This window comes from Emys orbicularis, chromosome 15 (assembly GCF_028017835.1).
Source record: "Emys orbicularis isolate rEmyOrb1 chromosome 15, rEmyOrb1.hap1, whole genome shotgun sequence".
NCBI classification, from domain to species: Eukaryota; Metazoa; Chordata; order Testudines; family Emydidae; genus Emys; species Emys orbicularis.
Genome location: NC_088697.1, coordinates 7,056,738 through 7,078,908, shown reverse-complemented (window position 1 = coordinate 7,078,908; position 22,171 = coordinate 7,056,738). Strand labels below are relative to the sequence as shown.

The window sequence follows — 22,171 nt, the reverse complement described above, 5'->3', positions numbered from 1 at the left end:
ATCGAACGTCCGGGTTCGATTTATCGCGTCTGGTCTGGACGCGATAAATCGATCCCGGAAGCGCTCGCCGTCGACTGCGGTACTCCAGCTCGGCGAGAGGAGTAACGCGGAGTCGACGGGGAGCCTGCCTGCCGCGTGTGGACCGCGTCTGAACCGCGGTAAGTTCGAACTAAGGTATGTCGACTTCAGCTACGTTATTCACATAGCTGAAGTTGCGTACCTTAGTTCGAATTTGGGGGTTAGTGTAGACCAGGCCTAAGATAGGAAATTTTTCCTAATGTCCGAACTAAACTGCCCATGCTGGAATTTAAGTCCATTACTTCTTGTCTTATCCTAAGAGGTTAAAAAAAACAATTTTTCTCCCTCCTCCTTCTAACAACCTTTTATGTACTTGAAAACTGTGATCATGTTCCCTCTCAGTCTTCTCTTCTCCAGACTAAACAAACACAATTTTTTCAATCTTCCCTCATAGGTCATGTTTTCTAGACCTTTAATCATTTTTGTTGCTCTTCTCTGGACTTTCTCCAATTTGTCCACATCTTTCCTGAAATGTGGCACCCAGAACTGGACACACTATTCTAGTTGAAGCCTAATCAGCACGGAGTAGAGCAGAAGAATTACTTCTCGTGTCTTGCTTACAATACTCCTGCTAATACATCCCAGAATGATACTTGCTTTTTTTGCAACAGTGTAACTCTGTTGACTCATATTTAGCTTGTGATCCACTATGACCCCCAGATCCTTTTCCGCAGTACTCCTTCCTAAGCAGTCATTTCCCGTTTTGTATGTGTACAACTGATTGTTCCTTCCTAAATGAAGTACTTTGGATGTGTCCTTATTGAATTTCATCCAATATACTTCAGACCATTTCTCCAGTTTGTCCAGATCATTTAGAATTTTAATCCTATCCTCCAAAGCACTTGCAACTCCTCCCAGCTTGGTATCATCCACAAACTTGGTAAGTGTAACAGAGAGACTCTGCTACTGGGAGGGTTTCACCATATCTCAGAGGGTTACACCCTGGTGGGAGGAGGCTAGGCCTGTACTGCAATAAGGTCACTCCATGCTTCACAGTTTGGCAGAACCTAGAATGTCCATTAGCATGGAAAAATCCAGGGAGAATCGGCTTGTGGAATGAACAAAAGCCCCATCCGAATGCTCTCACATTGCCCTTCTCGCCCTGACAGGCTACAGAATAATGTCCACGTTTCGCTCCAGATCATCCCATCCTCCCAGCGGGAATAAAATGGCGGCAATGGAGCTGGCTCAGGTAAGGGATTATCAGGGAGCTGGTGGTGGATTCTGCTTGGAGGGAGATGTGCAGGAAAGGCATAGGAGGGTGGGAGCTGCTAGAGGTGGTGGGAGGCAGGAAATATCTAGGGTGGAGAAAGGGAGGGGACAGGATGTGAGAAACCTGCTGAGACTTGTGTAGTGTAGGGTGTGTTGGGTTGTCACCCTGGGGTGCAGTCTGGGGGGCTTCTGGAAACCACTGTGCCCTCTAACCCTCAAGATGGTCTGGCCCTTTTCACACTGTTTTGCTGGAGATTCAGCTAGCCTCTCCAGTCCCTGTTATCACCCAACATGACAGCAGGTGGCGCCATACACTCAATTAAGCTACCTGAGTGCTTTTCCTAAGCCACTCAAGGAAAGATAGAAGACAACAGCCAATTTCCCAGTGATAAGTGATAGCAAATAGATCAAAGCAGATTACTTAGCAAATAACCAAAAACTCAAACTAAGCCTAACATACTAGATCAGAGTTGGGCAAACTATGGCCTGCGGGCTACATCCAGCCCATGGGACCCTCCTGCCTGGCCCCTGAGCTCCTGGCCCGGGAGACTAATCCCCAGACCCTTTCCTCCTGTTCTCCCTCCCCCGCAGCCTCAGCTCGTCAGAGGGTGGGGAACAGGCAGGGTTGAATGGGGGTAGGGGTCCAGGGGGCAGTTAGGAAGGAGGGGGGGTTGGCTGGGGTTCTGTGGGCGGTCAGGGAGTGGGAGGTGGATGGGGCCAGGGGTCCTGGGGGGCCATCAGGGAACAGGGGGTGTTGGATGGGACAGGAGTCCCGGGGATGGGCCTCATGGGTGAGAAAGGGGGGCAGATAGGGAGTGGGGGCTGGGTCACGTCCCCCTCCCCTAACCGGTCCTCCATACAATTTCCAAAACCCGACCTGGCCCTCAGGCCAAAAAGTTTGCCCGCCCCTGTACTAGATCGATAGAATTTGAATTAGCAATTTCTCACCCTGACTGATTGAAGCAGTCCACCAAGTTTCCATACACAAGCTGTAAATCCCTTTACCCTGGGACCAGCACATCCCCCAGTTCAGTCTTTGTTCCTCAGGTGCTTCCAGGAGTTCTCCTGTCTGGGGAATGAGGCCAAGAGATGACGTCACACCGCACCTTATGTAGCTTTTCCATATGGCGGGAACCCTTTGTTCCAAACTCAGTTCCCAGTTCAATCTGTGGAAAAATAGAGGTACCAAAATGGAGTACAGTGTCATGTGGTCTGGTCACATGCCGTAGCATGCCCTGTTGAGTCATGGTAGCCATGACTCATAGGCTGGCTGAAACATTCACAGGAAGGCTAAGCTCTTCCATGATCCATTGTCTTTGTTGATGAGCCATCAGCACTGTCTGGCTTTTTCATTGTTGTACCTGAAAGGCTAGTTGTGGATGTTACCCAGAGTAAGCACATTTGAAATACAGATACATAGTCAATATCCATAACTTCAGATACATATATGATCCGTACACACAAATAGGATAATCCTATTAAATAAATCATAATTTTTCCAATGACACCGCACATGACGCATCTTGCACAAAATGCATTATAATTATGTCCTAATCATATTATACTCATACCACTATGCCGAATATGGGGTGTAGTGTCAGATAGAGCCTAATTTCAAGGCACAGGAGTTGGGAATGGAACTTCCCCCTCTTTGTGGAACAGAAAATTGCCCTCCAGCCAGGGCTGGGAAAACTTCCCAGACTCCCAATGCTGGAGCCTGAATCTACTGGCACTTCATTAGTTACCACCACTCCCAATCTTTGTGGGAATTGCAAACTTTGTCAGTGATGATTTTATATACTCTGTTAAATAGCAAGGCCAAGAACCAATCCTTGCGGGAACCCGCTAGAAAGAAATCCACTCGATCATGGTTCCCTATTTACAATCCCATTTTTAAATCTATTTAATGTATGCCGTATGTATTTTGTATCTTTCTAGTCAAAATACTGTGCTGAATGAACTCATATGCCTTACAGAAGTCTAGGTATATTACATCAATACTATTAGCTGCAACCAAACTTTTGATCTCATCAAATAAGGATATCCAGTTAGTTTGATAGGATCTATTTTCTCTATACCTTTGTTAATGGTCACTAATTATATTACCCCCTTTAATTCTTTATTAATTAAATCATGTATCGGCTGCTTCATTCTCTCATCCAGTATCAATTTCTCTTGTAATTAGCTGCATCATCTCTTTTATACTTTTTAAATATTGGCACAGCATTAGCTTTATTCCAGTCTTGTGGAATTTCCCCAGTGTTCCAAGTCGCAATTAAAATCAACATTAACAGTCCACCACACTCCTCCACCTGGTCTTTCAAAACTCTAGTTATCTGGACCCACTGATTTAAACACATCTAACTTTAATAGCTGCTGTCCTCATGAGTTGTTGTTGGAATGGAAAGACTGTCGACATCAACATCTTATGATATGAGTTACATCATCTGTTTTTCTCCAAATCCAGGAGATAAATATTTATTGAACACTTTTACCTCTTCTGCATTATTTTTGATAATTCTGCCATTTCCATCTAGTAATTTACCACTACCATTGTTAGGATTAATTTTGTACTTAATATACTTTTTAAAACTTCCTTCTTATTTCCATTGGTTGATCATTGATTTCTGATAGCCTCCCTTACCAATTTTCTACAATTCTGATCTTCTAACTTATATTCTTTACTATTGACTTCCCTTTCATCCATATATTTTATTTGGAGGAGTGTTGGAATTCGTACCAGGGAGACACCAGTAGGGTCCAGAGACAGCCCCATCTCCTATATCAAGCTCTGGCTAGTAGGGTATGTGATAAATGTAAAAACCCTGCCTCTGTCTGTCAGCTGGGAGACACAAAGGTTCTCTCTTTCTACCCTCTGATGTCTCCTGGCTGTTCTAGACAAGGTGGGGTGGGACTCTGTTAACATGTGCTTCCTGGAATTTCCATTTACCTGGTGCTGCTGTTCCATGAATAGTGGGGTTGTGAGTGGGGCAGCAGGTACTGAGTGTTGGACTCTTTCTCTTTCAGGAGTTGGTGACTTTTGAGGAAGTGGCTGTGTATTTCACCAAGGGGGAATGGGCTCTGCTGGACCCCACTCAGAGAGCCCTCTACAGGGATGTCATGGAGGAGAACTATGTGACGGTGGTCTTGCTAGGTAAGGAGTCCTGTCCCCTGGGTTATTCGAAGCTGTGGGGTCTCTAAAGAACCTGAGTAGTAATAATTTTATACCTTTATTCATCATACAAGATTTGCAGGTTTCCTTGCCCCCCCTTTTTTTTTGCCTTATCTCCCACCCACTAGTATAATTTTTGGACATGTGCCTTTTTGGTGCCGTCAGTCATTTTAAAATTGGATTTAATGTATCCTTATTGGCCACATTAATAACTACATTAATAACGTAGCTTTCATGCCTTTTCCTCATTTTAAGAGGAAAATATGCCACCTGTAGAATTCTAAATTGAGTAAATAGGTGTATGACTCATGCATGGCTTGTGTGACAGTCAGATGAGCTCCTCTTTTGATAGGAGAGCATATAATGGTGCCATTCAGGACTCCACAAGTGAAGGGAGAACAGAGCCTTATGAGGGGAGGAGAAGGGGGGGAAGATAATTCTGGGGTGCCAGGACATGGGGACGGTGTGTGCAGGGTTAAAGCTAAGAAGCAGCAGGGAGGGAGGAGGTAGTGAGAGATGAGGAGGGAACACAAGAAGTTCCCAAGGTACTGGGAAGTGGTGCCGGCTCAGAGTAATGGGATGAAGGGGAGGAGAGTTTGGAGGAAGGGCACCCAGGATGTGGGCTGGGTGGGTCAGTGGGAGGGAGGAGAGGTTTAGGGATCTAGAGCTGTGGGGGATGCCAGACCTTTAACCTCGAATCCCTACCCAAGCCTCAGGTAAATCCTAGAGTTCAGCATAACTACTCCCACAAAGCCTCAACTTATTATAAGGCCCTTAACTGTAGCAAGCTTAGGCTATGTTTACACTACCGTGGTCAGTCGACCTGCGCTACACAACTCCAGCTACATGAATAACATAGCTGGAGTGGACGTACCTTAGGTCGAATTACAGCAGGGTGTACACTGTGGGGGGTCGACTGGAGAGATTCACAGGTAGAGTCAGGAGTAGAGAACTGGAGAGCGATTTGCAGTTGATCCGCAGTTGATTTGGCAGGTCTTTACTAGACCCACTAAATCTACCACCGGTGGATCGATCTCAAAGCGTCGATCCCGGCTGTAGTGTAGACCTGCCCTTAATAACCCATTTATTTATTTTCACCTCCTTGCCCCTCCATGCATGTTCCAAGCTAATAAGCAATACTCTGATAATGACATTTTACCTCTAGCGAGTATAAAATTGCCCACAAGACATGAGACTAGGTCATAGATCATAAAATCAGGTCGGGGTCAACAAGAGTGAGAGTTTGGAGAGAGTCTCATCCCCCCGCTCCCCATCTACAGCAGCCAGAAGCTGTCTTCCCTCCAGGCTTCTTGGCCCAGTTCTTGTTTCTTACATTCTCCTTTTCCAGAAGAATTAGAGGCTGTTGTTCCTGAATTTTAGTGTATATTTCCCCAGCTTTCTCCACACACTGGGGGAGTTTAATTCTCCCTCCCATTACTCCTGAGTCACTAGATTTCCTAATTCCCCAAAATGTGCTTTTGTGATGTCACAGTTCTGGAGTAGCTAAGCCTTTGACCTGCCTCCATGGTCTGCTCAAGGAATGTCCTCTCAGGTATCAGGCCTCTAGCCAGCCCCTGTCTATGGGTAGGGACCCACATGCCTCTCCTTTTTGACTAGGGTTTGAGGATTGCAGCTTGTCCTCCACTGTGTTCACTGGACTAATGTCCAGTTCCTGTGCTTTGCTTTCTCTCCAAGGGCTGTGAGCAATGTGTGTGTGATAGAGGTAGGAATTTTGCTGATACTTGTATGATGCCAATACACACCTTAGTTTCCTGCTGTGATTGGTATTGTTATTGCTATGATTATAAAGAGCAGGAGACATGAGGTGTTTTGTCACGTAGCTGTCATGGGGTGATATGAATGGATCATTAAGGACTCGCTTGGACTAACCTACATCAGTGGAATACCTGAGAGAGACAAGGGAATAATTCTCACCTGTCCATGGGAGGATCTCCGCTTGGCTGAGTGAAGCATACATGGACTCGTTATGTTTTTGGGAGCAGGAAGAACTGGGTTCACAGACGCAGGGAGCTCTACCAGAGTGAAGACAAATTGACAGGCACAGTGAAAGGAAACCAAAGCGTTTTCTACAGCAGCATGGCTCAAGCGCATTGGCCATTATGGACTATATTGTCTTCTTTGCTTCCCTGTGCTAATCTAAGGACTTTCCAATGCTGTGTTTCAGTTGACTAATAAACCCTGCTATGTTTTAAAAGTCTGCCCAGTGTCACAGCGAAAACTTGCTCTTTGCATTGAATGAGGAACAGTCACTGAACAGGAGTGTCGTTCAGCTGGACCTGCTGACAGAGCTCACAGGTTGAAAAAGGAGTGTTGAAGCCAGAGGCTCAGTCTCAGGTGTTGAAGCCACATGGCCTATCCTTGTGGAAGAGTGGGACCCCTTGAGGGTCTATCGCACTCAAGGGGCACCTCCCAAGGACTGTTTAAAAGCCAGGGTATTGCACAGATCCTATGGATCCATGACTGTGTGCCAGTGCGCCTTCTGGGGAAAAGATATAAAACACGAAGGGATCTAAATGTGTATTTACCATCACCTGCTCATCAGTCCTCATGGGAATTCCTGATCTGTTCCAAAGTGTATTAAAACTTTCCTTAAAGGCTTACCTTATCAGATCATGTTAGTTTTGTTAGAGGGCTTTCCCTTCACCCTCCCACTTCCCTTGTTCTTGTCATGCAGACAGGAAGCAGCAAAAGACCAGAAGTCCGAAGCGCAGATAATGCGATGTTTATTGAGGTTAGTTTCCAGGCAAGCATATTCTGAAGCCCTTCACACCAGTCGGGCTTATCTCTTAGTCTGTTCCCCAGTGTTCTGTTCCCAGCTCTGATGCCGCAAAGCGTTTACCCCATGTCCCCCTTACCCACTCTGACACAGCAAAGCATTTACCCCATGTCCCCCTTACCAGCTCTGATGCCGCAGAGCCTTGCCTGTGTCCCCATTCCCTGTTCCCATTCCCATTCCCCCTCCTGTTTGACTCAGTTTATATAGTAATATTCTCAGCTATACCTTTGCTTAATCAATCATTGTACTGAAATTTAACTAACCAATCCTAACATATTGTAACATAATTCTCTAACCAATTGTATCCCACCACCCTAATTAACTTACATCTAGCAAAATTAATTATACAGCTGATAGAAACAATTAGAGAACCAGACTGATTAACAATGTAAAAGTGGTGGCCATAAAGATAGAACAAAACAGAAACGAGGGTTTCACAACCACAAGCATTGATACGTGATTTCTTGCCAGACAGGATGCTATCAAACTAAGTTTTCTTTAACCATCTTAAGATCTGTTTCTTTATCTGGTGGTGATGGGCCCTGTCTGAACAGGATAATCTTCCTAACAGCCCAATAACACCTTATTTCAGTGTGACTGGTTTGGGATGTGAAGATCTGACCCTATGCTTCCCAGCTTATGGCCGCCCCTGCTGCTTAGCCAAAGGCCTTAGCCTAAGAACAAGGCCTTAGACTGTCACAGTAAGAGACACATACAGACAGTGATTTTGATTCTTTGTTTTTATACTCCTGTATGTAGTTAAGTGATACAAATACACCTAAGTTCTTAAAATATTGGCTTTACAGGTAGGCCTGAATATCTATATTCTAACAGTGGGTTGTACCCCTTCCCCCATTCTGTGTCTGTCTTCTCTATTTAGATTGGAAATTCTTCAGGGCATGGCCCATCTACTATTCTCTGTTTGTACTTTGCCTAGCACAATGGGGACCCACTGTTAGTTGGTCCTTAGGCACTAAGGTAATGCATATGATTTATAATAATAACTCTCCTGCCACTTTGAGCCAAGGAAGATGGCCTTGGGATGTTACTGCTTAACAATGAGCTGGGGTTAAAATCATGGAATATTCTTTGTGACAAGTATCCCACAAATTCCACTGTTCTCCCTTGTTTTCTTTGCCTGGAGTAGGGTTTCCAGTTTCCAAACCTGATGTGATCTCGCAGCTGGAACGAGGGGAAGAGCTGCGGGTCCCGGACATCCAGGGCTCTGAGAAAGAAATGCTTCCAAGAGCTGCCTTCACAGGTGAGGAATTGGTTAAACCAGCGCAAAAACTGTTTGGGAATGCAGGAAACATTTGGGATACCCTACAAAGACCCTGTGAACTCTCCCAAGTTCCGGATTGTTCCCTGCAGATGTGGAATCATTATGGCAGATGCTATCCTCCTATTCTGACTGACAACTGGCAGCAGGTCCCTCCCCGATCTCGCTTTCCCCTGCGTGTTCTCGTGAGATGCAGACCAAAATTGATCCCTTCCTCTCTCCTCTGGGGAACGGTTTGGGGAAAATCAGCTTCTGATAGGTTTGATCTCTCCCACACATATTTTGGTTTGTTCATCCCTTTTTCCATTCCTCTCTCTGAGATTTTCTTTCTTTCTAGCACAGGTAGTGACCTATGTCTGGATTCTATCTGTCTCCTATCAGGTGAGGGGATGGTGAGTCAGAATGAGGAGGAGAAACCCCATCAGGAAGATACTGAGCAAGTAGAACCACATGGAACATTATCAGGAAGATCCAAAGGGAATGTTTCCGGGAGTTGTGCACTCCAAGAAAAAGAAAATTCTTGTGAGACTCAGGAGAGGCCAGAGGAAAACTTTAGTAGCCACTCAGACCTTATAACAAGTGACAGAATCAGCTTGGAAGAGACACACTACATATGCCATGAATGTGGGAAAAGCTTAAATTGGAGCTCTATCCTTATCACACATCAGACATTCTACACGGGTGAGAAACATTATGAATGTTCTGAGTGTGGGAAATGCTTCATTGATAGTTCAACCCTCATCTCACATCAGCTTATCCATTCAGGAGAAGCGCCCCACACATGCTCTGAGTATGGGAAAAGCTTCAATCAGAGCTCAACCCTGTTCAGACATCGTAGAATCCACACAGGAGAGATGCTCTATGCTTGCTCTGAGTGTGGGAAAAGCTTCAGTTCGAGCTCAGACCTTATTGCACGTAGGAGAATCCACATGGGTGAGAAACCTTATGGATGCTCTGAGTGTGGGAAATGCTTCATTCGTCGTTCAGGCCTCATCTTACATCAGAGAATCCACACAGGAGAGAAGCCCTACACATGCTCTGAGTGTGGGAAAAGCTTCAGTTGGAGCGCAAACCTTATCAGACATGAGAAAATCCACACAGGAGAGAAGCCCTACACATGCTCTGAGTGCAGGAAAAGTTTCAGTCACATCTCTGCCCTGATCACACATCAGAGAATCCACACAGGGGAGATGCCCTACACATGCTCTGAGTGTGGGAAAAGCTTCAATCACAGCTCTACCCTTATCACACATTGTAGAATCCACACAGGAGAGACGCCCTACACATGCTCTGAGTGTGGGAAATGCTTCAATAGGAGCTCTACCCTTAACACACATCAGAGAATCCACACAGGAGAGACGCCCTACACATGCTCTGAGTGTGGGAAAAACTTCAGTTGGAGCTCACACCTTATCAGACATCAGAGAATCCACACAGGTGAGACACCCTACACGTGCTCTGAGTGTGGAAAAAACTTCAATCAGAGCTCTACCCTTTTCACACATCAGAGAATCCACACAGGAGAGACGCCCTACACATGCTCTGAGTGTGGGAAAAGCTTCAGTTGGAGCTCACACCTTATCAGACATCAGAGAATCCACACAGGGGAGACACCCTACACGTGCTCTGAGTGCGGGAAAAGCTTCAATCAGAGCTCACACCTTATCACACATCGTAGAATCCACGTGGGAGAGAAACCCTATACATGCTCTGAGTGCGGGAAAAGCTTCAATCAGAGCTCAAGCCTTATTAGACATCAGAAAATCCATATGAGAGAGAACTGTAATAAATCCCTTGACTAGGGCTGGCCAAAAATTTTTTTTAAAAAAAATCACATTTGCTAATTTTCACATAGTGATTTTTGCTCCATCTTCACCGTCGCCTCTCAGCTCCACCAGATGAATTGCCTGCTTCTGCCTTTGCAGCTCACCCTTCTTTGGGGTCAGTCCTGTGATCTTTTCTATCAACTCCTTTCCTTTTGAGTTGTAGGAGCATGTGTCCCTCCAGCCAGGAATGTTCATCAGGTACAGGTGGGAGAGAGAGGTTTGATCCCAACAAGCTACACTGAGGCAAAAACTACCTGTGCCTTACATCTACTAGCACTGTACATGGCATTGGCTGCTCATGTTAGTGATCTTGGTGTAAAAAGACAATTATAGTTGTAGAGCAGATGCAGCCCAGGTGCAATGGTTGGCATTAGCTTTCCCCTTGACCTGACCTAAACTCCACCACTTTTCCTAGTCTAAACAAATCCTGAGCATCACGGTTATACTGTTCCCCCATTTCAAAGCAATTGTTAGTCATCAAGTTCCCCTTCGGGAACAAATTGTTTCATTCCCAGTTGCTCTGATATTGTTTCAGGTTGTGCTGGAGAGCAGATATTTTTATTACCATTTTCCTCACTTAAAATATATTGAACTATAACAAAGAGCAGGAACAGGGCAGGGATAGGGGAAAATGTCATTTCACCCTCTGTAACAGCAGAAGAAGATTGGGTAAATCAGAGGGATTCCCTTATTCCCCATCACCATCCCAATCCCCCTGTTGTTCAATTGGTTAGGTCAATATTTTTTGTAAAGGGCTGGCAAGAGGATTCCCTAGTAAATGATTTGTAACTAAGGAAAATACCCATGCATTTGCCTCCCAAAGCAATTGTGGCCCAGGCCCTGCAGGAGGTCGCTCCTGAAGATATCTCCTTCCTAATCATGTGCATGTTGCCTATTATTTGGGAATTGCAATCCCTATCTAGGTAGAGATGGGAAAAATGGAAGTGACATTTCTCTTCAGCTCACCCCTGGGAGATGCTGCAAATGTGTAGGAAATGAAATCCATGTTGAATGTGATATAGCTGCAGAAAGATACCTATGTTTAATAGATACCTGACATTTGGTTTCTTACAAGGATTCTAAGCCACACCTGAATTTAGCCCCTAATTAAAATCTGTGCCACTAGATTAAGGAAATAAAAGGGCATAGATGGGGGAGTTATACCTCACTATCGCTACTGATATGTTGTGTGGTTGGTGAAGAATTCTACACCAGAGAAGTGTAAAATTACTCCAAGTAAGGTCAAAGATTTGACAAGAACTCAGGAAGAAATTGCAGGTACTTGTGGTTGATTTTCACCCCAGAGATGGAAGCTATGGTGACCTGTGGCCAGGTAAACTATTTTTAGAACCCTGCTCCCTTGTTAAGTGGCATTGGTCACACTCCTAAAGGATGCCATGATTAAATTGGTCACAACTGTCTTTTACCATTTGGATCCAATGTTTCATGAAGCACAGAGAGAAACAGCTGATTCCTTCAGAGCCATTCTATGCCTATGGGTCCCAATCTGGCTGCCTTGTTGGACAAGAAGCACTTCCATGCTGGGCAAATGATGGTAGCCAGTGAGGGAATGTATCCGATTCCAAGTTCAGACTGCAGGATACATGAATGCTGAGTCCAGAGTCTGTCGTTTGGTCTCTTCGTTTTGCTATTAAGTCTAATGCATTTATATCACTTCTCCTCCTGCTGCTACTTTGAAAGATTAGAAAGTGTGAAAATAGAGCACAGGTGGTTTTTCTCATGATGCAACCTTCCCATGTAGTTAGAGACCCCCTTCCACCCACACTTCTGGGAGAAGACCCAGGGAGAAATGAACTCACAGAAATGGAAGGCTCCTAGGTTATTGTAGAATGTGACTTCACACAAAGCTCACTGGGTGGAAATGGAAATCAACAGAAAACTGCCCTATCAGTTTATATTTTGTAATCTTTGAATAAGTTGTTACCAGTGACAATGAAATTAAACATGAAGTTATTTAGTGTAACGGAAGAGGCTGATCATGTGATAACTTTCAGTGTTACAATATAATTCAGGTTTTCTTCTAGTTCACTCCCTGCCGCCTCCTACTACATAGGAAATGGAGGCTAATCCTGAAATTAAAATCTCACTCCAAAGGAATTAGAGTGGGGGAATATGTGAGAGAAATAGCATGTACGAGAATAGAAACCCAGTATAGACTGTAATTATTTCTATTTCATATGGAATTTATTATGATTAATTTTAAAATAAATCTTCCCTTAAGAGGAAAATTACTTGAGACAAGATGTGCAGCCTTTTACCCAGTTAGAGGGTAACAGCCACAGAGTTCTCCAGGTCTCTTGTTTGCAAAGCAAAGATGTCACATCAGGTAGGAGATGTCAAAATCTAAAATGGTGATGGATGTGTGATGGTAGCTTTTCTGGGTTGGTTTTTCGGTTTGGTTTGGTTTTTTAATTTAATTTAAATTTTGCAACCAGTTATTTTTATAGGTGCTGAGGCCCCTTTTCCTTTTGAGCATAGCTGTTTAACCCTCAGGCCTGGTTCTGGAAACCTCCCCAAAACTGGCCTTGTGTTTCTTTCATGTTTGATAGCTTTGAGGTACACACATCCAGATTACATGCGGTTCACAGCAACAGATATTTTGAGAAACCTGCTGGGTTAAGAGGGCCTTTTCCAAATTAACATTGGCCCAAAGTCTTCCTCAAGTCAGCTGGATTGTGACACATCTGTATCAAAGGAGTGGTTCACACCTGATTTGTCCAGAGACCTCGGGGAAGGTGTGGTAAAATAGGATAAGTAGGAATCCACAACAATAAAGTTAAAGGTAAGGTGACAGACCTTCACCTTGCAGGTCAACAAGCCTGTTCTGTTCATTCCCTCTGATGCATCTGGCACTGGTCACTCTCAGGCAGCACACTGGGCTAGATCGACCATTGGTCTGACCCAGTATGACCAGTCTTGTGTTCGTCTGTAAGCCATCTAGGGCCTTGTCTAGACTGGCAAATTTCTGTGCAGTAAAGCAGTTTTCTGCAGTGTAACTCCCAAGGTGTACACAATGCCAAGCCACTTACTGCACAGAAACTGAGCAGTTCCAGCGCTGTAAAAAAACCACCCCGACGAGAGGTGTACAGCTTTCTGTGCCAGGGCTACAGCACTGCGGTGCCAGTGTAGACATCCTGGTCGATTACAGCGCTGCAATTGGCCTCTGGGAGGTGTCCCACAATTCCTGTTCTCTCCTCTCTGGTCATCGGTTTGAATTCTACTGCACTGCTCTCAGGTGACCAAACATGAACCCCGCCCCTTAAATTCCTTGGGAATTTTGAAAGTCCCCTTCCTGTTTGCTCAGTGACGCATGCAGTGGTCTCAGAGCATCTTTCCAGGTGACCATGCCTGCTCCACGCACCAGGCGATCCCCCGCTTGGAGCAATATTGAGCTGCTGGATCTCATCAGCATTTGGGGAGAGGAGGCAGTTGTAGCTCTAAGGATTAATATGCTTATTTGCATAGATATATGCAAGTTAGAAAGTAAACAGCTTTAACAGCTTTTGCATTAGCTTCCTCTGCCAGAGGTGTGACATTAGTTTCCTCTGGCAGAAGCACCACCAAAGGTGTGATCCTATATCTTTCAACACCAGGTCATCAAAATGGGGTGTGAGTATTAACCAAAGCTTTGCAGCACATAATCGTGTATTATATATATATATATATATATATCTTGAATAACTGTGATAGAATTATAATTTTGTAATTCTAACTGTTTTACCATTTACTTACTATTTCATTGATTTTAATAAAAAGTCTTTATAACTATACCTGTCTCAGGGTAAGCTTCCTGTCATACCCCCAAAGGTCTTTTTATAAACTCTGAAAAGCCTAATTCAAAACAAACTTTATCTTCTAATCAAACCAATTGGCAAGCCTAAACCCATACTAATTAATATCCATAATAATTATTAATATTACCAATTAAAATTAATTAAATTAAGTTAATACATTAAATCAACACTAATAACACACCCCAAATCAGGCTACACTGTTCAGTCCCAGCTGTGCTCCAGCCATAGGAATTATTATACATATGGACAGATTTCATGATGCATGAGAGAAAGGGGCCATGACCAGGACACCCTGCAATGCAGGGTCAAACTGAAGGAGCTGTGGAATGCCTATTCCATGGCACGGGAGGCAAACCGCCACTCCGGTGCTGCACCCATAAGCTCCCTGTTCTACAAAGAGCTGGATGCGCTACTCGGTGGTGACCCCACCTCCAGTACGAAGGCCACTGTGGATAATTCGGTGGCTCACGTGCCAGTCGAGAGTGGACCGAGCCAGAAGGAGGAAATCTTGGATGTGGAGGCGGAGGGAGACCCAGAGGCAGAGGATGAGTCGGAGGTCAGAGATGCATGCAGCCAGGAGTTCTTCTCTACCCCGGAGGAGGCTAGCCAGTCACAGCTGTCGGAGCTTGGCGAAACACAAACAGGAGAGGAGGCCCCTGGTAAGTGGCTTTGATTTGCGGAATCACTGAAGTGAGTTCTTAGCGGCTGGAGGGTTGCAGAAAGCAGGCTTGTGTCTGTATGATGTGCATACCACCACATGCCTAGTCTGAGCGGCAGAACAGGGTGATGATTGACTCCCTCACTTCACGGGAATTTGCGCCAGAGATCTCCATGAAACTCTCATGGAGATACAGGGCAATCCACTGCTGCAGGTTCTTTGGCAGAGCTGGTTTGTTTCTTGCCCCATTAAGGGTAACTTTCCTGCACTACTCTGCCGTCACGGGAGGGGCAGGCGGGGACCATTGCTGCACACAGGCGAGCCACATAAGGGTCAGGGTGGAAGCCGCAGTCTTGGAAAAGACCCTCCCTTGATTCCCTGCTCACCCTCAGCAGCGAGATATCTTCCATAATGAACACAGCCTGTGGAAAATGTGGGCACAGGAATGATTATAAGCCCCCCGCCCCCCACAGTTCTGTCTCTCCCCCAGAGCCACGTGCCCAGTGTACAGTACGGTCCTGGAACACTGATTTCCCCTGCCCCTGCTGTAACCATTTTGGGGGTCTTGTGGCTCATGTGTGCTTGTCTGGGTTTAGCCAGTTAGTGATAGGTATGTGAATAGTGGCTGTGTTTTAAAACACTGCATCAGTGGTCTCTGTGTTGCAAACAGTACTGCTTCTGTAAAATGTTGCATTTTGGCTTCACAGAGATGATCTTGGGAGCCCAGCCTCCCTCTTGGTTATCGCCGGCTGAACAGCTGCGCAGAATTAGAAAGCGGCCATGAAGAACTAAAGAGAACTTTCTGCATGATGTCATGATGCACTCCGTGGCTGAAAAACAAGAATCGAAGGAGTGGCTGGACAGTGAGAAGAGGGACCGAAAGGAGAACACGGTGTGTCAGAATGAAGCCACAGAGCAGCTCTTAAATGTTATTGACTGCCAAGCGGACACACTCCAGGTGCTACTAGTGCTGCAAACCAAACAGCTCCGTGACCACCCTCCCCTGCATCTGCTGTCACAAAACTCTTTCCAATGCATCCCCCTGGCACCGCCAACACACTCTTATCAACCTCCTGGCTCCAGTCTGTACTCGCTGCATTCCACTCTTGCCCCATCACAGTCCAGCCCTGCGGACGCCCAGTAAACACCCGTCCCTCTGTAGTTTATTCCTGCTGAAGTATAGTACCCGCTGCACTGTACTCCAAAGGATAACATTGGATATGATACCTGGACATACACAAATCTTTAACTGTCCCAGGACCCCACCGCCTCATGTGACCCTCCCTTCCCCCATCCCCCACAGTGCTGATGTGTTTTGTTTTGTTTTGTCTCTCTCCTCTGGTTGTTGTTTTTTAATAAAAGAATAGTTTTTATTCCATTAATGGAAAGCAAACAGAGCCTTGCAAAGCAGCACGCAATTTTCTTAAACCTTCATAGTACATCGTCTGCAGCAATCACAATCACCTCCTAGCATTACAAGCACTGTCCTGAACCCCTGTGAATAGCAACAAATATTAGTGGCTTTTAGCTTCAAATTCCTGCCTCGAGGCATCCCTGATCCTTATGTCCCCATGCATCACCCCTCTAATAGCCCTGGTCTCTGGCTGTTCAAATTCAGCCTCCAGGTGTTGAGCCTCAGATGTCCAGCTCTAAATGAAGCTTTCATCCTTCCCTTCACAGATATTATGGGGCGAACAGCATGCGGCTATAAGCATAGGAATATTGTCATCGGCCAGGTCCAGCCTTCCACATAGGCAGCGCCAGCGGGCCTTTTAATGGCCAAAAGCACACTCAACAGTCATTCTGCACTTGCTCAGCCTGTTGTTGAACCACTCCTTGCTGCTGTCAAGATGCCCCGTGTATGGCTTCATAAGCCACGGCATTAAGGGGTAAGCAGGGTCTCCCAGGATCACAATGGGCATTTTGACTTCCCCTACAGTGATCTTCTGGTCCGGGAAGAAAGTTCCTGCTTTCAGCTTCCTGAATAGGCCAGTGTTCTGAAAGATGCGTGCGGCATTCCCCTTTCCAAATCAGTCTGTGTTAATGTCTGTGAAATGCCCACGGTCATCCACAAGTGCCTGGAGAACCATAGAAAAATACCCCTTGTGATTAATGTATTCGGTGGCTAGGTAGTCAGGTGCCAGAATTGGAATATGTGTGCCATCTAACACCCCTCCGCAGTTAGGGAAGCCCATTTGTGCAAAGCCATCCACAATGTCACACTCATTTCCCAGAGTCTCAGTCTTTCAGAGCAGGATGCGATTAATGGCCCTGCACACTTGTCAACAGGCATCCAACGGTCAACTTTCCCACTCCAAACTGGTTAGCAACCGATTGGTAGCAGTCTGAAGTAGCCAGCTTCCACAGTGCAATTGCCCCTCGCTTCTCCAATGACAGGGCAGCTCTCATTCTCGTGTCCTTGCACCGCAGGGCTGCGGCGAGCTTATCACACAGTCCCATGAATGTGGCTTTCCTCATCCAAAAGCTCTGCAGCCACTGCTCATCGTCCCAGACGTGCATCACGATGTGATCCCACCACTCGGTGCTTGTTTCCTGAGCCCAAAAGCGGTGTTCCACTGTGGTCAGCACCTCCGTGAATGCCACGAGCAATCTTGTCTCGTAGCTACTGCGTGTGACGAGATCAATGTTGAACTCCTCTTGCCTTTGTAGTTTAAGGAATAACTCCACTGCCACTCGTGACATGTTAGTAAGTGTGGGATCCATTCCTACAGACCAAATAGGCAGAGCGTGTAGTACACAAATCACTGAAGGATGGCGCCAAATGGGGACAGAAGCACAGGGATTGCTGAGATGAGAAGCAGTGCATGACGGGGCATTCACAGCAGTGCTGACCACAGTGGAATGCCGCTTTTGGGCTCAGGAAACACCTCCCTCCCACCTTCCCACAACTCCCACCTCCCTCCACCTTTCCACAACTCTTAGCGGCAGAAGAGAAAGAGGTGCTCAGTGCGATAGCTGCCCAGAGTGCACTGCTCCGAGTACCACTGTAAGTTCATCAGGCAGCTGACAGTATGAACACACAATAGCGGTTTCCCTTCAGTGCTCTCAGAGAGACTGACTGCCAGGATCCCAGGACTGATCCCCTCTGGGGAATGAAGCACAATGTCGACAGGCTATGCAGCCTTCACTAGTCTTCCTGTACCTGATAACCCTGCTAGCCCAACGTGCTGGACCATCTATGCCATTACCTGGTTCCTAAACTGCAGCTACAGTTCCTACTCCAGGTGAATCCAAAGACCAAGAAGTGCAGAGATCCAACCCCTTATAATCTTAGAAACATTTTGTTCCTTTTTCTATTTTGTGTCTGTTTCTTTTTATGAACTTGGAGACCTCCGAGCTTTTTTATTAGATTAGGGTGTAACAGTGTGGCTCAGTGGGTGGGTGGGTGTGAACACCTCTGAAATCTACAAAGGGATGATGCTAGGAAGACTAGTTCCCCAAATCTTAATAGTCTTAAAACTCTGCACTATGAAATGACTGAACGCATGCTTCTCACATATGGAAGCATTGCAAGGAATTGAGCTGTCAGATATGTATTGTTCAGTGAGAGCTGTTTGAACTTCTTTTACTAATGTCTCTCTAAGGTCTGTATGTGTTTTGGGGCGAGAGGGCAGGAGAAGTATTAGCTACACAATAGTGATATCTAAGGAGAAAACTGTAATTGGCTTTGAGGTTGTGGGCTAAATGTAAGCAATAATTTGGTTTCAGTATTGAAATATTAAGCTGGCTAAATCTGGGTTGCACTGCCTGGGTAAAAATCTCTGATTGGGGTTTCGGCATCACTAAATATGCACCTGACTTCTTGGGTTGCTCTTTTAGGATTTATAAGGGTTGATTTTCTGCTGTACTAATCTGATGGTTTGACTAAATTGATGACTTGATTCCAATGCAATATCTTTGTTAACTCATTGATTTACTGATTTGACCTGAACTTTGTCACTGTATTATTTAACCCTTAGCTGAGTGGTGTCTATAGTCATTTAGCCTTAGTGATGTGTGCTATTGGATTTATTTGTTTGTTAATAAAACATGTAACTGGGGTATTGAGTCATTTCTTTTAATAAGCAACAGGTGCTGGAACTTTTATTTGTATATTTCCCTTTAATTCAATCTCCATTTTCTTCATTTCATTACTGTTCTAAGTTAAGGAATATGGCGCAACAAAAATGGACACAAACCTTTTGCTGCCCCATTCTGTGCCTATCCAGCAGGAGTAGAGAAAAAACACCTCCTGGAGCAGGGATTGTCACACGGGACTGTAAATACAGACACATGTTCCCAAGCTTTGCTGTCTTTCTCAAATCCTGGCATAAGGGTGACACCTACAGCTCCTTGTAATCATGCCTGGCAGGAAGGAGACCCCTATGTGCATTCCCTGGGGAGGCAGGGGGATCTGGGAGACCCTGGACACTGGGGGATATTTACCCAGAGCTCAGGAGCAATCTACTCAGGGGTGATGCAGGAGAAAAAAGCTGGGTGTTGCTTTCCCCACTTATTTCTCCTTATCCCCTTTCAGTCTCTTCACTTTCCCTTTCTTCCCCCTCCCCAACCCTCCGGCACGGAGACTTGGTCACTTCCCTGCTCTCAGGGGCGCTCACTCTCCCATAGCTGGATGGGCCCCTGCGAGTGCTAATAGGAGCGAGAGCCTGGGTGCGGGTCAGTCCCTGCAGCGTCTCTGGAAAACAGAGGCAGGAGGAGGAGCAGAGATGGGGGTGCTGTAGGAGACTTGATTCAGTGAAATATTTTACAGAAATATCCCTTATCAGTGTATCTGGCTGCATAAAGTCTCATAGCAGTTCACAAATTTGTCTTATCTGCTGCTTGGACTCCCTGAATTCCTCTTATCACTTCATCATTTAGCTTTGTTATTGTGCAGATGCATGTCATTGTGCTATTTAATTTATATTTTACCAACAAGTCCCCCTTGAAAATATGCAGCAGTAAGTACTTGCTAGTTTTAGCAATGACATCTGTGTTTCTAGTATTGCACTTGCTCTGGTTTTTTTTACTGTGATTTCTAATTTAGAATTAAAAATTCCAACTTTTTCTTCTTATTTTTAGAGCAGAAGTTTATTCTGCTGGATCATCTGACTTCCAGCCTGACTGAATTTCTGGGCTGGTCTCAAAATTTTTTTATTCAATCCATCAATGGTGTTTCCCTTTGCAGCTGCTATTTTGCCTCTCAATCCAGCTCTAAGTTTTTTTCCCCATGCCATTGCTTGTGTGTAGAATTTGATTTACAAATATTCAATAAAGGCCGTATACTCTCTCATGTAACATCCTTGTCAAAGGCAAAAATCGATTGTAATTTTTACTGGACATTAGATCTGCTGTAGTGTGTCAGATGAATAGTCCGTCTAGTACAGGATCCTGTCTTCTGACAACAGAGGGTCCTGTGGCACCTTTAAGACTAACAGAAGTATTGGGAGCATAAGCTTTCGTGGGTAAGAACCTCACTTCTTCAGATGCAAGTAATGGAAATTTCCAGAGGCAGGTATAAATCAGTATGGAGATAACGAGGTTAGTTCAATCAGGGAGGGTGAGGTGCTCTGCTAGCAGTTGAGGGAGGAGAAACTAACACCAAGGGAGGAGAAACTGCTTCTGTAGTTGGTTAGCCATGCACTGTCTTTGTTTAATCCTGATCTGATGGTGTCAAATTTGCAAATGAACTGGAGCTCAGCCGTTTCTCTGTGGAGTCTGGTCCTGAAGTTTTTTTGCTGTAAGATGGCTACCTTTACATCTGCTATTGTGTGGCCAGGGAGGTTGAAGTGTTCTCCTACAGGTTTTTGTATATTGCCATTCCTGATATCTGACTTGTGTCCATTTATCCTCTTGCGTAGTGACTGTCCAGTTTGGCCAATGTACATAGCAGAGGGGCATTGCTGGCACATGATGGCATATATAACATTGGTGGATGTGCAGGTGAATGAGCCGGTGATGTTGTAGCTGATCTGGTTAGGTCCTGTGATGGTGTTGCTGGTGTAGATATGTGGGCAGAGTTGGCAGTGAGGTTTGTTGCATGGGTTGGTTCCTGAGCTAGAGTTGTTATGGTGCGGTGCGTGGTTGCTGGTGAGAATATGCTTAAGGTTGGCGGGTTGTCTGTGGGCAAGGACTGGCCTGCCTCCCAAGGTCTGTGAAAGTGAGGGATCATTTTCCAGGATGGGTTGTAGATCACTGATGATGCGTTGGAGAGGTTTAAGCTGAGGACTGTAGGTGATGGCCAGTGGAGTTCTGTTGGTTTCTTTTTTGGGCCTGTCTTGTAGCAGGAGGCTTCTGGGTACACCTCTGGCTCTGTTGATTTTGTTTCTCTATTTCCTTGTGTGGGTATCGTAGTTTTGAAAATGCTTGGTGGAGATCTTGTAGGTGTTGGTCTCTGTCTGAGGGGTTGGAGCAGATGCGGTTGTAAACTGCTACTGGTATCAATTCCCTACCTCTGTACCAGAAGATGGGAAAGGTGAGAAGTACCAAATTAGGACAAATTAGCAAATACAAACAACCATAGGTATCTGTAGCTGCTACTGGTAGCAAATTACATCAGATCACAGTTTTTTACAATCTCTTACATATGAGTAACTGCTACAGGTAGCAAATTCCTACACGTAACAGTTTCTCGCACTACACCGGCACAGCTCTGCTCCCCGGCTCTTCTTGGGCTCCTGCTCTCTCCTTAGCATGGCCCCACTCTGGCCCAGGTAGTTCCAGCTCACATGGAGGATGGGACCCCCTGGCCTGGTGACTCCCTCATCAGACTGCCTGCCCTGTCTGCCAGGGAGAGCTGGAGCTTTGGCCACTCCCTGTTGCCCCTGATTTCCCATTGACCCTTCCTCTTCCTTTTGGTACTGGGAACTAGCCAACCAAAAAAACCCACTAAGTTTTAGTAAGGGGCCAACAATCCCCTTACACAAGCCAGCCCCGTGAAGGTCACAGATGTCTAGAGAAAACAGCACAAGCTGGTTCCAGGATGTAACGGTCAGCACTCAGGACTCTGAATCCTGCAATCCAAATTCGAATAGCAGTGGGACCTTGTCTTTGTGTGCAGCAAAGCCCTGGCACTCAAAGTGCTCACCTTCTCTGGCTCCACTTGTGAAAGAGCGAGTCTTTTCTCTCCTGCTGGGTGACTCACGCCCACTGGAGCCAGGTCTTTGGTCGGGATGGTGTGACGGGATGGCCAGAGTGGGTTGGGCCTTTAGAACTTGCCACCCTGGCTACCGATGCCGGCAGTCCTGCAGTTTGACCTGATGGTTGGGATTCTCGCTGCTTCACCTGATGCCCACACGTTTGGCCCCTGTGCTTGCTGCCACACTTTTCCTCTT

General features: G+C 45.7%; 1 protein-coding gene across 1 annotated transcript; it reads left to right on the top strand.

Moving 5' to 3' along the window:
* The first annotated feature begins 1,255 nt into the window (after positions 1 to 1,255).
* Positions 1,256 to 10,340, top strand: LOC135889529 (zinc finger protein 239-like). Its single transcript, XM_065417390.1, has 5 exons — positions 1,256 to 1,270; positions 4,318 to 4,444; positions 8,407 to 8,520; positions 9,388 to 9,621; positions 9,874 to 10,340. Exons 1-5 carry the CDS (start codon positions 1,256 to 1,258, stop codon positions 10,338 to 10,340), a joined length of 957 nt encoding a protein of 318 aa, XP_065273462.1.
* The last annotated feature ends 11,831 nt before the right edge of the window (positions 10,341 to 22,171 follow it).